This window comes from Benincasa hispida, chromosome 8 (assembly GCF_027475165.1).
Source record: "Benincasa hispida cultivar pf3 chromosome 8, pf3_genome.v1.1, whole genome shotgun sequence".
Taxonomy (NCBI): domain Eukaryota; kingdom Viridiplantae; phylum Streptophyta; class Magnoliopsida; order Cucurbitales; family Cucurbitaceae; genus Benincasa; species Benincasa hispida.
The window spans coordinates 35993928-36011858 of NC_143485.1; the positions used below are offsets into that span (position 1 = coordinate 35993928).

The window sequence follows — 17931 nt, forward strand, 5'->3', positions numbered from 1 at the left end:
TAATTAGAATGAAAATCTTGATTAACTAATTGGGCTATTGGGCATTGCTTAATAGGTTGTGGAATTGTGTAAATCTTATAATATTTTTTAATTCAATGATAGAACTATGGCTATATTTCCCAAGATTCTTTTCATTGATAATTTACAAGTTTATTTTGTACTCAATTTTTGTATGTCTCAAAATAATTATAAAAAAAAAAACCACATTTTACTTTCTTTTATTTTTATTTTTATTTTTTTACAAACTAAAGCTCCCCTTTTTTAAGGAATTCGTTATTTGATTTAGTTGGTTAATCGGTTCTATGAGGTTCAACCCCGAACTTGCCGCTTATACTATTAGTTAGTATAAGAAGTAGGTTTGGTGATTACAAATATTATTTGTTTAGGTCAAGGGTTTATTGACGATGTAAATACCTACTTAACATTTAGCGTAGTCTCCTTTGATTTGAAGATCGTAACGTTCCCATACATGTTTTTATTATGTGACTTGCTTTTCATAGTTTACTACCGACTTGTGATCGTATTGGAAAATAGTGTCCTAATATCCCTATTCTTTGTGTTCTTTGCATTGATGGTGTTGAGTCTCAAGACCATCAATTATTTGATTGCACTTTTAGCCCGATTATCTAGGGGGATGTGCCCTTGTGGGAAGATGCTCCCATAGGATTTCTTATTGGAGCAAAAAGTTTAACTGGATTTGTCGTATGGTTGCAGGTAATCGATTGTGGTACGTAATCTTTGTATTTATGAGACTGTCTTGAGCCCATTTGATAACGTTCTCATTTCTTGTTTTCTATTTCTTGTTTTATGTTTTATGTTTGATATGTTTGATAATTATTCTTTTTTTTTTTAAGAAAAAAACAGAAACAGAAAGTTGTTTGATAATCATTTCTTGTTTTTTTTATTTTTCCTTACATTTTCTTCTATTTTATAATTTAAAGATAATATAATTGTGCAAAATAAAAAATATATAGTATTATTAAAATATTGACAATAATTATAAAATATTTACATTATCAGATATACATAAGTCCTAATGCAAAACTAATAACTATATACAATTGTTTCTATCATTCATATGTTGCTAAAATTTGATTTGAAATATTATTTCTCACTCCATTCATTTTTCTTAAATGGTGTTGACTCAAATTTAACTCAATTATATTATTATGTAAATGTTGTGGTTGTAAAATATTAAAGTGAACCTAAATGAATGTCTTAATAAACAAAATTTATATAATGTGAATTTCTAACTGATTTTGAATGTACTAAATAATTTAAAATTTAAAAGAATATAAAAACATGCATATTGAAAATTTTAAATTTTGAGTTTAAAAAAATATTTAAATATACATAATAAAAATTAAAAATTAAAAATAAAAATAATATATAAATTTAACTATTAGAAAATTAAAAATTAAAATCAAATTAAACATATAAATATGGAAAAAAAATAATAAAGAAATAACGAAATATAAAAGAAATGCTAAATTAATGTAGAAAAAAATTGAAAATTTGAAAATCAAAATAATAGATAAATTTAAATATTGAAAAATTCAAAATTCAAAATTAAATTAAACATGTAAATATGAAAAAATAATAAAATAATAAAATAAAGGAAGAAATATAGCCCAATTAATATAGAAAAGAAAGAAATATTAAAAAATAAAATAAAATAAAATCTTCATGGTTGGAAATTGAAAAGTGACCACAAACCTGCTGCCATCCCGCCAAGGAATTTCTTTGATACCTTTAAAAACCAGAATTAAATAAAGTGGAAAATGGAATAGAGAGAAACTACATTTGGTAGTTCCTCAAATTTGGCTTCATTTTCATAAACGTTTCTAATTTTAGAAATAGAAAACATGAATAGTTATCAGACAAGTTAATTCTTAAAATATGAGAAACAAAAACAAGAAACCGAAACCGAAACGTTATCAAAAAGACCCTTTATGATCTCCATGTAGTTAGTCACATGGTGTAATCTCATATTTCTCTTTGGTGTTCTAAGTGACATGGGGCTTCTATTCAAAAGAGTCGTATTGACTCTTCCATTTAAGACTCTTTTTTCTTGTCGTGTAATCTTTTTTTTCCTCTTCCTTTATCCTTGTTTTCTCACCTCTCCAAATTGTGTTGGGGTTCCTTATTTTTATCGTAGTTGAGTATCTTTGAAAAATATAATTTAACAAAAAACTATATGGTCGATTTCTTAGAGGGTCAACCATAACTCCTATGATCGACCACATCGGAATATGGTGCAACCATCATTTTAGTACAATAAAGATAAGGATATTTAAACCAAAAATTTCTTGATCGCTAATATGTCGAACCTTCTATCATCAAACTATTTATTTTCCTTTTTCTTTTTGGAAAGATGTTATCAAATCATATCTATTTATGAGTAATAGAATGTGGAAAACTACATTCAAACACAATACTATTTTCTATTATCTAGTTGCTCACAAATCCGATTATATTAATCAATTTGGTAATAATAAATTTAATTTTATATTATAATCAATTTGGGTTGGAAAGTGGAACATGTTTACTACGAAAATAAATTTAATTTTGTTTCAAAAAATTAAATAAACAAAAATTCATAATGTAATTATTTGGTAATAATAAGTTTGAATATATCATGTATGCGTTAATATTTTAATTTTGCTCATCATTGATATAAAAATGAGAGCAGAAAATTTGCCGTTCACATATCGCCATTTTAATTCGCTGGAAAATGATAAATTAAATAATTGCAGCATACAAAACGACGACATGGAAGGAGAAGGAAAGCTGATGCTGATAACTACAACTCCCATGGCTGCAATTGGAAAACTCGACACTGAAATTCAATTCGATCTTTGCAAATTCGACACCAAATTCGACGCAGCAAAAGCAGCGGAACCGCCGACGACGGAGACCAAAGCCACCGACACCTGCAACGCGATCTGCCAAACACTATCCTCCGGCACCAAATACACACACGAAGGCCCTAATAACAACAGCCCTAAGCTCAGGCTCAGTAGCGCCCCGGGAGTTCCTGGATCTGTCGCCGCCGATAAAATCCCCAATTCCTCAGCCTTCGACAGAAGCCCTAATTTCTCAATCGACGACAGAGACAACCCGGCTTTCTCTGCCGCAGACAGAAGACCGGCCTTCTCCGCCTTGCTCAGTAGCTTCAATTGCTCCACTCTCGTCAGTAGCTTAATCGGCGGGGAAGTCGAGAGCGAGATGCTGGTCCTCGGTCCTTTCTCGCCGAGAGGGAACACCGTGGAGTTTATCTGCACAATGCTGGCTCTTCAGTCATTCCAGCGAAATTGATAGGAAGAAAAACGGAAATAGAGGAACTGACCTTCTTGGAGCCGACGGTTTTGGCGGCAGAAGGAGGAGGTTTCTCGGCGGCCATGGAGTGTAGATGAAGAGACCGTTTTCTTGAATTTGTTTTGGATGGATATGAGAAGACGAACGAAGCTGCTCTGCTGCTGCTACAGAAAGAAGAGACCTCCATATCCGTGAGTGTGAGTGTGAAGTGCGAAGAATGGCGATGGTTAGGGCAGAATCTGAATGAGAAAATTTGCTGAGGCCCGCACCATGGAAATGAATGATGGAGAAGGCAGATGGTTGGATTGGTTTTCAGAATTGTGATATTCGATTTTACACGTGTCCTTATTTTATTCGTGTCTCTTATTAGAATATTTCGTTATCTAATTCCATTTAGAAAAATAAATATACGTCCATAAGAAAATTAATATATTGATTTATTATTAATTAACTTTATCACTAAATTATTTATCATGGTTAGTTTTATATGACAATTTGAATTTAAAGATAAATTATTTAAATTTTGGCTCAAAAAAATTAACTAATTTTTTAGTAGAAATAAATAAATTTAAATCAAATTATTCACGTATATAATCTAAATTTAAACATTCAATTTAAATATATTCATTATTTTTTCAATAAATAATCAATTTAAAATTTAAATGTAATATTTATATAATAATAATAATAACATAACATTAGATAACTATACAAAACAAATATATAAAAACTAATCGGGGCGGGGACGGGGAACGGGGTCGGGAGCGAGGACTCCCCGTCCCCGTTTAGCTCATGAGGAATTTTTTTCCCCACTCTCTTCCTCATTGCCCGCCTAATCGGGGAATCCCCGCCCTGTCCCTTTGGAAAAAAATGGACATCTCTACTTAAGAGCCTGTGGGGGCTCAATATCCTATGTGGAAAGATGATATAGCTCCTAATCACACCATTTGGTCCACTAATATATCATTTTCCCTTTTCACTTCCTTCGATATGTGCATAGTAACCCTCATTTAGCAACTCTCTCAGCTTCTCCACCCCCATTTCATATGTCTCCTCACTTCTCCTACTCTTTCTCACTCTCTCCTCCTTTCTTATGGCCCACTTACATCTATTTCTTTATTCTTTTATTGAGTTTATTTCATTATACTTCAGGTGTAATTTTTTTTCACTATATCTATTTTATTAAGAAACCTTGGTATTTCAATATAGTTCCATGCACCCATTTTTTATCTTCAACTTACATACATCATTTTTTCCTCTAGTGTCATGTGATAGAGTATATTAATAATTTATTATCTATAAATTATGTCATTCAAATTTTCATTTTTATTTGCTTAGTATATCAATTATTTATCTGTATAATGTCCATTAAAAAAATCACAATATTTTGGTTTAAATCTTTGTACACAATTTCTCAAAAATAAAAAAAAAATCTCTTCATATACAACATCAATATTAAAAATCTACATTCAAAAGCCAATTACAAAACCTCAATAGAAAACTCATCCGTGAATATATATGAGAAAAGCCTGAAATCCCTAAAATCAAACAGAAGCAAAACTTTTTTTCTAAACGTCTCACTAAAATATTTAAATGAACATTCTTAACAATTTAGTTCTCGATAGTTTTTAAAAATTAAATTGATAAATACTACTTTCACCCGCTTATTTTTATTTTTTATTTGTCTTACTTTTGAAGACTCTTTTCAAAATTCAAGTCAGGATTGAAAGTTATATATATATATATATATATAGTATTAAAAAATTGACAAAAATTTTAGAAAAAAGTTGGTACGTCCATCCCTAGCTTAGAATTAATTTTTGTATCTTTAAATGTTGGTATTTCGTTGACTATTTACGATTAATCTTAAATTTTTATTGATTTTTTTAAACAATAGTAATAAAGAATTATTTAAAAGACAATAATTGAATACAAAAGACTGAATTGATACAATAATTGAATTATAAGATTAAAACAATAGTGTTCATACGGGCAAATTATTTTAGAGTACAAAAAAACTGAACCAGATAGCACTGACATATGAACTCAACACACCCAAACACAGATGTATGAACTTATACGTAACAACTCTGCACAACCAAACACAGACATATGAATTCAGACAACACAACTCTGCACCCCAAACACAGACATCAGAACTCCATTGTAACACCTAGGAGTTTTTTTTTCAAGAATGAACTTTCGACGAAAGTTCTTTGAGGAGGGAAGAATGTAACACCCCACACATTTTTTTAGTAATAATGTAATTTCAGTAACTTTATTATTTGGAATTTCAATAATTGTGAACTTTTGAGAACGAAAGTTCTTTGAGGAGGGAAGAATGTAACACCCCGCACATTTTTTTTAGTAATAATGTAATTTCAGTAACTTTATTATTTGGAATTTCAGTAATTGTTATTAGTTGGAGGGCATTTTTGGAACATTGGACTTCAAGTGTAAGTGCGGGAATTTAATTGTTGGCGTGAAATTATTCAAATTGGAAATTAATGGCAGGAATTAATTTTCTTTTGAAACGGAAAGGAATTTAATAGTATAAAACAGAAAGGAATTAAATGTAATTATATTTATTTTCTTTTTTGTTTTATTATTATTGTTGTTTTTTTTTTTTTTATAAAAAGTCAAACCCCACCCCCCCTTTTCTTCCTCACGTTCGTGAGCCCGTCCGACGCTACCCAAAGCCACCGCGTCAGGTTCTTCTTTCATGACTCTGTCTCACAAGGCTCACGCGTTCGTTCGCTTTTGCCCGTACTGGATCTATTGATTTAGGTAAGACTGAACCATGAAATAGTCACTTTTTACGTTCTAAATGTCGTTTTATGTATAAAACTGACTATTTCGTTAATTGATGACCTAGGTAACTTAATCTTTATCCTGAGCTAACTATGAACTCCTGTTCACTCGGAATTATCCTTAGATCTGCATAGGTGAGTGCAGCTCAATATCGCTGGCCCAATAAGCCTCCCATTTCAAGGGTAAGATCGGGTGGATAGCTGGGAACATAGGGTGCAAGACGGAATTCACTCCTACCTGTTATAGGGATAGTAGATAGGTTGTTCCCTTTAGTACTGAATCCATGTCTTGAACAAGGGGCCCCACCCTCTCCTTGGCCCGAGAGGGATTCGGTTTATAGGTTGGACCTTAAACCAATTGTTCATTAGAGAATTAGTGGAACTTTAGGAACAAGATGTAGTCTTGGGGGTAAAACGATTTTTATGACCCAGCCAAGATTACGAATAACCTGTGAAGGATTAGCTTACTAATCATGGTTATATCAAATGGACACAAATATATCTATAGTGAGGGGAGTGCAACTATGAGACTATATTCGAATGACCCGTTAGTTAACGAATGTTGATTATCTTCGTCTAAATAGTTTAGCAAGCTAATCTTGGATCGTTAGAGCCCATGATCTATAGGTCCATTAGGTTCCCCTACTAGCTCATATGGAATAAACTTAAAACAGTATGGTAAAATAATTCGAATTGTTCACATTAGGTGAAGAGAGAGAAACCAACAAGTATATGTGATATAGTGGTCGGATTTTTCAGTTTAGAGATACAACTTTAATATTTAAATGTGATTTAAATATGAAGAATATGATACGTTCATATTCGGAAGCTCGAAAATGATGGAAATGGTCAAAGATGTAAAAATCAAAGAGTTGACTTTTGACTTTGAAAAGTCAAACTTTGACCAACCTTATATTCAAATGTGATTTGAAATTCGAGAAAAGGAATGTGGATTCATGCTCGGGAGGTCAAAATTAGACAACACGAAAAAAACATAAAAAGTCAAAATGTTCACTTTTTGGTCAAAATTTGACTTTGACCAAATGACTATTTTGCCCTTTGACTAAAGTTAGTGGGAAAATCCAAAATTTTGTTGGATAATTCCACTAACAAAATAGTGGGCTAGGTGTTGGCTTACAGTGGAGACATTAAGCCCACTAAGATAGTGGATTATAGGTGTTGGGTTTTTATGGATTTGGTTCATGCAATTGTTGCATGATTTTTTTTCTATAAAATTGGCTTTTGATTTTAAATTAAAGACTTTTGACAATTTGCCAATTTTTTTTTTTTTTAATTTGGGCTGGAAAATCTTATATCATTTTCTTGAATGAAGTCCAAAACACAAACCATAACCCAAATTTCATCTCTTTCTCTCTCTCGGTTTTTCTTCATCCACCGGGACTCACAACTCGGTTCTGAGGTCCATAGCGATAGTATTTGTCAACTCTAGTGGTGGTCCGAAAGGAATTCGGGTCGAGATTCAACGAGGAAAAGTGATTTTTGGAAGCTTCAAAGGTAAGTTAATTTACTGGTTTTTCCTTCAATATTGTATGCATATTTCATTTTAATTAAAAGCAATTAGAGAGTAATTAGGTCCTTATTCTACTGCATATGTCTCGTGTTCCGTAAGGTTATCTGGAAAATATTTTGTAATATTTGGGTGTTTGGAATTTGGCCTTAACTAGTAATTTTAAAGCTTGGTTTATGTTTAGGCTTGATTAAGGATTCAAGAATTTCACAAAGATTCAAGTGCTTTTTGGTTCGACCTAATATCAAAGTAAGTAATCTTACTACTGGAACTGCCCACAGGTCAGGCATTAGATGTATGCTAGCATGTTAAATGAAGGTTATGGCAGAATGACAACATGAAAGATTGATAGTATAACATGATTTAAGTATGTTCTGTTACGAAATCCGAATTATTTATTTATGCACATAGACACTTGAATGCTAGTATGAGATGGTATGTGCTTCCATGGTTGTATTTGATCTGATGATGTTGAGGTATACATGTATGTTGTAGAACCATGATGTTGAGGTATATGTGTACATTGTAGAGCCATGATGTTGAGGTTTATATGTATGTCGTAGATTCGTACAGTGATGATTATGATGTTGAGACTGTTCAAATGTCCTTACTGATTAGTTAGATGCCTATTAGATTTTGTGTTTCCTTTGGGATTCACCAGTTTGTGTCTTATTCGGGATTCACCAGTTTGTGTCTCCTTCGGAATTCACCAGTTTGTGCCTCCTTCGGGATTCACAATGGTGATGGGCATACTTAACTACAGTAGAATAGGACTCAACCTTCTTCTTGTTTCATGTGCATATGTGTCCCATGAGGACTAGAGCAATTTATATGTTTCACCAGAGGTGGGTATCTAAAGGACATAGATGCCCAACCTGACTCCAGTAGTAGGGTTACTTACTGAGTATTTTATACTCATTCTTTCTCATGTTTTTGTTTCAGGTAAGGGTAGAGATGCACCGGCGATGGACAAGCGGAATTCATGATCGAGCCACTGGGACTAGTTTTTACGCTTCCGCTCATGAGATTTAAAGTTCTTTTCATGTTTCTCTCAACTTTTAGTTTTGATGTTTAAAACTTATTTTTAAGAATCGTTTTTTAGACTTATTTATTATCCTTTATGATTTATGGGTACCCTACTGTTGTTTTAATATTTGAATTTAATGAAAGTCTTTTGAACTTACCTTATTTAATTAGCATTTATTTCGCCATAAGAATTTAATGAATCGTTTTTCAGATTTATTTATTATCCTTTATGATTTATGGGTACCCTACTATTGATTTGGTATTTGAATTTAATGAAAGTCTTTTGAACTTACCTTATTTAATTAGCATTTATTTCGCCATGCATGTATTTAGTAACGGTCTAACTTAAGTCCTAGGGGGTCGGGTCGTTACAGTTGGTATCAGAGCCCATGTTTTGGGTTCTGTAGACTGACTTACTATGTAAGTCTAAATTGTCTCTGTGGCCCATGAACGGATTCCTCGTCATCGCCAGGTATGCCTTATCAATTACAAGTTTTATGATAGTTGTGCATTAAAATATTTGTTTAGTTTAAATGCACCAGTTATGTTCTAATGCTAGGTCAGTGACTCGTGAGAAGTTATTATAAGAGGATTATCAGGCACTACAAAAGGAGAAAAATAAAATAGAGTAAATTATGAGGTCACTTGGCACTAGTTAATCTCATGGAAATTATGTTAGAAACGAACCAATATATACCTCAATTCAGAAATGTTAAAGGTTGATGAAACTATGTAGAGTTATGACAATTTAGGAATGAAGGTATTTAAATGTTTAAGCCAATGAATAAAATTGTCGAGACAAGAATTGATCAAGGACTAGTGTTATGTTTTGTGTTGGATAGTGCAATCAGTGGTAGTATAAATACACAGATCAGTGCTCAAGTATAAGATTAAAAGTTGTTTTATGAATAAGGAGGAAAAGAAAAAGAGTCTATAGATTTATTAAAGGTTTTGAGATATTAAAAACCCAACATTTCGAGAAGAATTTTAGAAAGGATTCATAAGTCATAATCATTTGGATAATACTACAACTTGATGAACTAGGTAAAGTATGTGTAATGATATAAAGAATTCTTTTGGAATATCTAGCTAGGTAGATGCCATTAAAAAAAGCTAAAATAGTTGGACATGACCTTAGACTTAAAGGGGTTAAAGCAAGGTGTTATTTGTTTAGGTTGAAGGATTATTTTAGTATACCTAGACTAAACACAGAGCCTTATTGTGTTAAGGAGATCCAAGTTAGACAGATTTAAAGAAACAAAAGTCTTTTGGAGTTTAAACGTATGCAAATTGGCAAAGAGGAATTCTACAAGATGGAAATGCTTAGTGAGAGAGATAAGATTTATGGAGGAGTTAAGTGAAATATAATTTAGTAAAGAGATTATGTTCCACATGGAAAGTGGAAAAAAAAAAGGGAGGTGTCTTGAATTTAGTAATTTTATCAGAGATAAGTGTGAATGAGAGAAGAGTATCCAAGAAAGTTTACTCTTTTGGAAAAAGAAAGAAATTTAATATGTTCGAAACTCCTAGTTAAGTATGGTTTGAAAGCTTGATAAGAGGGGTTATAAGGTATTTGTTCTGGTACAAAAGAAGAATACCTCATTATCATGTGGAACTTTAGGACAATATGTATTAGATGGAAAGATAACTTATATAGATGATTTGGTATGGAACTTTGTTTTAACATAAGAATATGTTGCCGAAATAGAAGGTCGAGAAGGGATAAGCTAAAAATGGAGTTACTAGTAGCAATAGATGATCGAGAACTATTGACATGGTATGTTGAGTTTGAGTTTGTGTGCTAGTTGGAAACTATTGACATGGCATTAATAAGATTTAAGGGATTTTGAGTTTGTGTGCTAGTTGGAAACATGAACTAGAAAGACCATCAAGTTGATTGAGAAAAGAAAATAATCCAACTCAAGGTAGACAATATTGGTATATGCACAAAAGTAAGTAAGTTGAATCTTCCAATATAACCATTGGTATAAGGGATATACTTGGCAATAAAGTTGAGTTGATAGTAAAAAGTTACTAAAAGTGGGTTTGGAGCATTACTAGATAGTATGTATTCTCTTGCATAGACAATGAGTTAACTAGCTTTAGGGAGTACGAGTAATCCAAGCTAGGACTTATGAATCAATAAGGTTTTATCGTTAAAAAAATGACTTCAAGGATCAATTACGGTTATTACGAGGTTATGAAAATGTGTTATCAATTGACTTATGCTTTAGCATCCAGGGACTTCAAAACTCATTTTCGAGGGGAATTCTGGACTTGTCCACAGCGGGGTCTAAGTAATGATATGTGATTGTTTCAAGCCTAAAGAATAATATGAGGATGACTCAAGCAAGTTTTATAGCTCATGACAGCAAAGAGCCTCATGACGAGTTTCTCATGAATGTGAAACTTAATTAGAAAGAGTTATTCTCAGATATGTAGATCCTAGGAAAGACATCACAGTTGGCGCTTTTAGAGTAGAAGCAGTTTTCAGTTGACTAGATTTGTTCTCGTACGTATCTTCAGATGACGCATTATATAGTATGACCAGTTTTTTTCACTGCACATATGAAGTTTTCCCTGTGACATGGTAGGCTCAGATATATGTTTTTAGTATATAAGACTTTATTAACTTCATGCCCGTTTTCACAATTCTCAGCTCGGACGTGTAGAAGTGTTGCTGATTTTCAACATCTTAAGTTTCATAATTATTCATGGAAGGGGTTGTTACACCTCTTTTGATACTAGTTTCAGCTATGTCAAACGATGACTCTCGTTTTACATCTAGTTTTTTTTTAGAGTCTCCAGTTAGCATTGGGTACTCGATTGGATTTTGGTATAATTTTTCACCCATAGACTGATGGTCAAATAGAACGTCTGAACCAGATATTGGAAGATATGTTGAGCTCTTGTGCACTAAAGTTTTCAGGGAGTTGGGACTCTCACCTGCATTTAATGGAATTCGCATATAATAATAGCTATCAGACTACCACTGGCACATTGCCTTTTGAGGCTCTATATGGAAAGAGTTGCAAGTCTCCAGTATGTCGGGGTGAGGTTGGTGAAAGGAAGTTGTTAGGACCTAAATTGGTGCAGACCACAAATGAGGCAATACAGAAGATCAGGGCTCGTATGCAACCAGCTTAAAGCAGACAGAAAAGCTATGCCGATGTAAGACGTAAGGTCATGGAATTTGAGACTGGTGTGAAAGTATTCTTAAAAGTGGCACCCATGAAAGGTATTTTGAGGTTTGACAGAAAGAGAAAGTTGAGTCTGAGATTCATTGGACCTTTCGAGGTCTTAGAGCGAATTGGCCCTGTAGCTTACTAATTGGCATTACCTCCATCATTGTCTTCAGTTCATAATGTCTTCCACATTTCTATTTTGAGGAAGGTATGTGACAAATCCGTTCCATGTAGTTGACTTTGAGCCATTACAGTTGAATAACAACTTGAACTACGAGGAGAAGCCTATAGAGATCCTCACCATAGAGGTAAAAACGTTGCGCCATCGGGAAATTGCTTTTGTGAAAGTCTTGTGGCAGAATCACCAGTTCAAGGAGGCTACCTGGGAGCGAGAAGATAAGATGAAGGCCCAGTACCCAGAGCTTTTTCAAGAATGAACTTTCGAGGACGAAAGTTCTTTGAGGAGGGAAGAATGTAACAACCCCAGAGTTTTTTTTCAAGAATGAACTTTCGAGGATGAAAGTTCTTTGAGGAGAGAAGAATGTAATACCCCGCACATTTTTTAGTAATAATGTAATTTTAGTAACTTTATTATTTGGAATTTCGGTAATTGTTATTAGTTGGAGGGCATTTTTGGAATTTTGGACTTCAAATGTAAGTGCGGGAATTTAATTATTTGCGTGAAATTATTCAAATTAGAAATTAATGGCAGGAATTAATTTTTTTTTTTAAACGGAAAGGAATTTAATAGTATAAAACGGAAAGGAATTAAATGTAATTATATTTATTTCCTTTTTTGTTTTATTATTATTATTGTTGTTGTTGTTGTTTTATAAAAAGTCAAACCTCACCCCCTTTTTTCTTCTTCACGTTCATGAGCCCACGTTCATGAGCCCAAAGCCGCCACGTCAGTTTCTTCTTCATGACCTTCGTCCATCACTGCTCAAGCGTCGTTCGCTTTTGCCGTCACTGGATCTATCGATTTGGGTAATATTTCTGCCGTTTGGGTTTGTTTCCGGTTGATTCTTGAATACTCATTTACTTTTGGCATCAATTGGTTCATACCCATTGTGTTTCAACTTTGGATTCAAGTTTGTGAAGGTATTGAGGTGTTGTTCGGTGAAGTTGGAGTTTGTTTTAGGGAGTTTTGGTAAGTTTTATGCTTTGATGACCCTCTTGTGGATTAATTTTGGTTGTTGAGAAATTTTGGTAAAGTCATTTGGAAGTAATTTTTTTGACGAAGCTACATATGGATAATTTATTTGAGACATTGATAGTGAAGTATGTATTTGATTCAAGCTTTAATTATGTAAGCCTAATTTCAAATTATTATTTGGGGTTTGATTTAAGAATTTCATTCAAGATGAAGAAAAATTTGGTTTGCTAATTATTTTGGCTTAAAATTGGAGGTTTGGAAGATGAATTCGAATTGGACCACACCTTAGGTAAGGTTATCTGGAAATATTTTGTAATATTTGGGTGTTTGGAATTTAGCCTTAACTATTAATTTTAAATCTTGGTTTATGTTTAGGCTTGATTAAGGATTCAAGAATTTCACAAAGATTCAATTGCTTTTTGGTTCGACATAATATCAAGGTAAGTAATCTTACTACTGGAACTGCCCACGAGCCAGACATTAGATGTATGCTAGCATGTTAAATGAAGGTTATGGCATAATGACAACATGAAAGATTGATAGTATAACATGATTAAAGTATGTTCTGTTACGAGATCTGAATTATTTATTTATGCAGATAGACACTTGAATGCTAGTATGAGATTGTATGTGCTTCCATAGTTGTATTTGATCTGATGATGTTGAGGTATATATGTATGTTGTAGAACCATGATGTTGAGGTATATGTGTATGTTGTAGAGCCATGATGTTGAGGTTTATATGTCTGTCATAGATTCGTACAATGATGATTATGATGTTGAGACTGTGCATATATCATTACTGATTAGTTAGATGCCCATTAGATTTTGTGTTTCCTTCGGGATTCACCAGTTTGTGTTTCCTTCGGGATTCACCAGTTTGGGTTTCCTTCGAGATTCATCAGTTTGTGTCTCCTTCGGATTCACCAGTTTATGTCTCCCTTGGGATTCACCAATTTGTGTCTCCTTCGGGATTCACCAGAGGTAGTGGGCGTACTTAACTACAGTAGGATAGGACTCAGTCTCCTTCTTGTTTCATGTGTATATGTGTCCCATGAGGACTATAGCAGTTTATATGTTTCACTAGAGGTGGGTATCTAGAGAACATAGATGCCCAGCCTGACCCCTGTAGTGGGGTTACTTACTGAGTATTTTATACTCATTCTTTCTCATGTTGTTGTTTCAGGTAAGGTAGAGATACACCGCCGATGGACAAGCGGAATTCGTGATCGAGCCACTGGGACTAGTTTTTACGCTATGAAATTTAGAGTTCTTTTCATGTTTCTCTTAATTTTTAGTTTTGATGTTTAAAACTTACTTTTAAGAATCGTTTTTCAGATTTATTTATTATCCTTTATGATTTATGGGTACCCTACTATTGATTTAGTATTTGAATTTAATGAAAGTCTTTTGAACTTACCTTATTTAATTAGCATTTATTTCGCCATAACCAAGTGTCGTTTTGAATTCTATGCATGCATGTATTTAGTAACGGCCTAACTTATGTCCTAGGGGGTCGAGTTGTTACATCCATACATCCTATATCATCTTAGCGCATCAAACAGCTCCGAAAAGTTATGGAAAGATAGTTACCTTAAGTTCCCAAAGTTTCAAATTAGTCATTTTATTCCAAGTTTTTAATAGGTTTGACATCGTGTTAGCGTCATTTGTAAAAAAATCTCAATCGTTTTTTATTTTTGCGAAAATTGATTTAACTTAAATATGTTAAAATCACTCTTAAAAAACACGTTATTTCCAGTATCCTACTAACTTTTAACTAATTCTCCTAATATCGAATAGATTTTTTAATTAATATTTAGTTTTCAATTTTATACTTAAAAAGAATATTTATTTTATATATTTATCTATTTCTCACTTAATCAAATGATTATTTTTAAATATAGAAAAATGAATCAAAATATTTACAAATATAACAAAATTTCACTAGACTACTATCGGTAGTCTATCGCAATAGACTATGATATTTTGCTATTATTTATAAATATGTCAACAATTTTATCGTTTAAAATAAATACTCCCAATCAAATTTATTTTCTATTTTTCATGAGTAAATGCATCATTAAAAAAAAAGTATACCATATTATTTTTTTAAAAAAATAAAGCTATTTTCTTTCCTATTTAAAAATTAATCTATAAAAAAACAAAATTTATCATACTAAACAATTATTTAAAATTTTAAATTATAAATGGATTATAATTCTATTTTAGTTATTTTCTAATATAAAATATTTTTTATTTGTTTATTAATCACTCTAACCTATTTTTTCAAATTTAAGCTGAAATTAACCAAAAAAAAATCTCAAAGGGAAAAATGTATATTATATCTTTGTGACCTCACTTATTTGTCTAATCTTTCTTCCTCCCCTCCTCGCCATCTTCATCTTCACCATTTGGATTGAAGAAGAATAAGAAAGTTGCATGTCTTCTCTCTATGCATTCTTAATTGTTTGAAGGAGTAGGCAGAATCCGTGTTGTTTAATTTTTGGTCACCGGATCGGCCAATTGGACGGGCCTTGCTAGGATCTCCTTAACAATGTCGACCTTGGCCAACATATTTGAGTTTGTGTTAGACATATTTAAATAATAATATGTTTAATTAAAGTATGGGCTATGTATGTGGGTTAATAATTTATCACATTAGGTTATTTTTATTAGATTGGGCCCTATTATGTGATCTAATTAATTAAGGCCCTAGATTCCTAATTGAGTATGGGCTTAATGGGTAGAAGCCTTAATTAGGGTTTAATAGGAACCTCTAGTATATAAAGAGACCTTAGAGCTATGGTCGCTGATATACCAAAACAATAAAGAGACCTTAGAGCTATGGTCGCTGATATACCAAAACAATAAGCACTCAGTCTTTCTAGAATCCCATCTAGAGAGAGATCCCACTGAGAGCATTCGGAGTTTTGTTTGAGGAAGACCATAGTCATCCATCATCATCTTGAAGCTATCATCAATTTTGCAATGGAATCCGATATGTTATTCTTGACAATTTGACATGAATGATCCTAGGGTTTATCTATTCAATATAGATATAAAGAATTTATGCTAACAAGTGGTATCAGAGCATGAATTTCATGTTGGACTGTTAGTTTATACATTTTCCATTGGCATTGTTGATTAAATTTTGGTTTCGATAAAGAATTTAAAGAATTTTTTTTTAAAAAAATTGCCGGCTTACTATAGTAGCGTTGTAAACTCATCGATGGTAGGATGGAAATCTCGGTGGTCATTTTTTTTCTTTGGCAATATGTGTTCTTGCAACCCGTATTCTTGTCTGTGGTATTTGGCAAATGATGTGTTAGCGGTGGATTAAAGTGAATTTTTTTTTGGTTGATTATTTTGAGTGAATGTGGTTTCCGAAAGTTTTTAAAAAAACCTTAGTTCTATTATTGTCAATATTAAGGATGTTCAGTTCAACATTCTTGACAAAAGTCCACCAATGTGATGAAATCCACGGGAAAAAAGTTAAAGACCGATCGAAAGAGTTAGGTCTTTAGTTGCTGCAAGTTTTACCCATCAAGACTTTCGGTTAATGACTGACTGGAGTTACCGTTGGGTGAAGGTATCGGTCAATTATCGATTAAAGTCTTGCCGGCGGTTCTTGGTTTTAATTATCAGTTTTTTTTTCTTTAATTCTTAATGGATGACTTTATGAGTTCGATTTTAAATTTAATGTTATCGCAGTTTTTTTTTCTTTTTTTTTTAACTGAAAAGTTATGTTAATACTTAAGTGATGAATATGAGTTTAAAAAAAAAAACTAAATTGTGATTGATAATTTTGGATACTGGTGGTTTTTTTTTTTTAAGGTTAAAAAAAAACTGATTGAATTTAGTGAATTTATTTTTTAATAGTTTGATAATATTGAATTTGTCAACTATTTGGATTAATTGCTGATTGAACTTCTTGCCCGCGTTTCTAAGTTTTATTGATTAATAACTTGGTGAAATTCTTGAAAAGGGTTCTTAGTTCTTGATTGATAAGTTTGTGAATTAAAATCTACAATTTGATTGTTTTTGTGATATTCACATGTTTATGTTACTTTAATTGTATTATGTGTATGCAATTATCAAGTAAATTTTGTAAAAGACTATTTGGTGTTCTTCCTCCTTTATTTTTTGTACAATAATATTATTATATTACTGTATCTTATATTTTAGATTGAATTGGTAAAAAATAATATATTACCAAAGTAGCCTCTATTATCTAGATCGTTTTAATTATGAAATATAAGAGGTGCATATTCATGAATTTATGCGGATAATTATTGGCCCAAAGGAAGATAATTATTTGGCCAACTTGTGGTATGCATGTGGTATTGAGTATGTGGCAATTATAAGGATTGCTCAGTGAAAAGTAGTCGGTCCAAAGAAAGGCTATTTTTTTTTTTTTACAAAGTTAATTGTCAATACTTTGATTACTACGTTGAGAATACCATTTACAGTTAGTGTTTTTTGCCTAAAGGCTGGACATCAATGTTGTGCTAGGTATCTGTTAAAGGGGCCCACCACATATGTGAAATTATTTTGTTATATTTTAATTGTGAGCATATGTTTTGTTGTTTATTGTTTCAGTTGGTCTTACTCAAATATCTGGAAATCTAAGTTCAATCCCTAAGTTGAATGGACTTCAAGATTTGGAAAGAAAGCCTAGAGATACTTTTTGGGTGTATGGATTTAGACCTTACATTAAGGACCGATAAACCTACTTCTACTGAGGAACAGCCAAATACGGCTAATATAGAGAAGTAGGAATGGTCAAATCGCATGTATCTGATGATCATTAGGCAATAGGCTCTCGTGATAAGAAGAAAAGGAGAATTGTGGATGCTGCAGAAGGGACATCTCAGTAGAATAAAAACAAGAAATAAGCTACTGAAAATCC

General features: G+C 32.4%; 1 protein-coding gene across 1 annotated transcript; it reads right to left on the bottom strand.

Moving 5' to 3' along the window:
* Window positions 1-2608: 2608 nt before the first annotated feature.
* Window positions 2609-3649, bottom strand: LOC150034540 (wiskott-aldrich syndrome family protein, putative (DUF1118)). Its single transcript, XM_090316322.1, has 2 exons — window positions 3350-3649; window positions 2609-3278 (listed from the first exon to the last, which is right to left on the bottom strand). The coding sequence occupies exons 1-2, from the start codon at window positions 3503-3505 to the stop codon at window positions 2847-2849; spliced, it is 588 nt and encodes a 195-aa protein (XP_090172448.1). The 5' UTR covers window positions 3506-3649; the 3' UTR covers window positions 2609-2846.
* Window positions 3650-17931: the final 14282 nt, after the last annotated feature.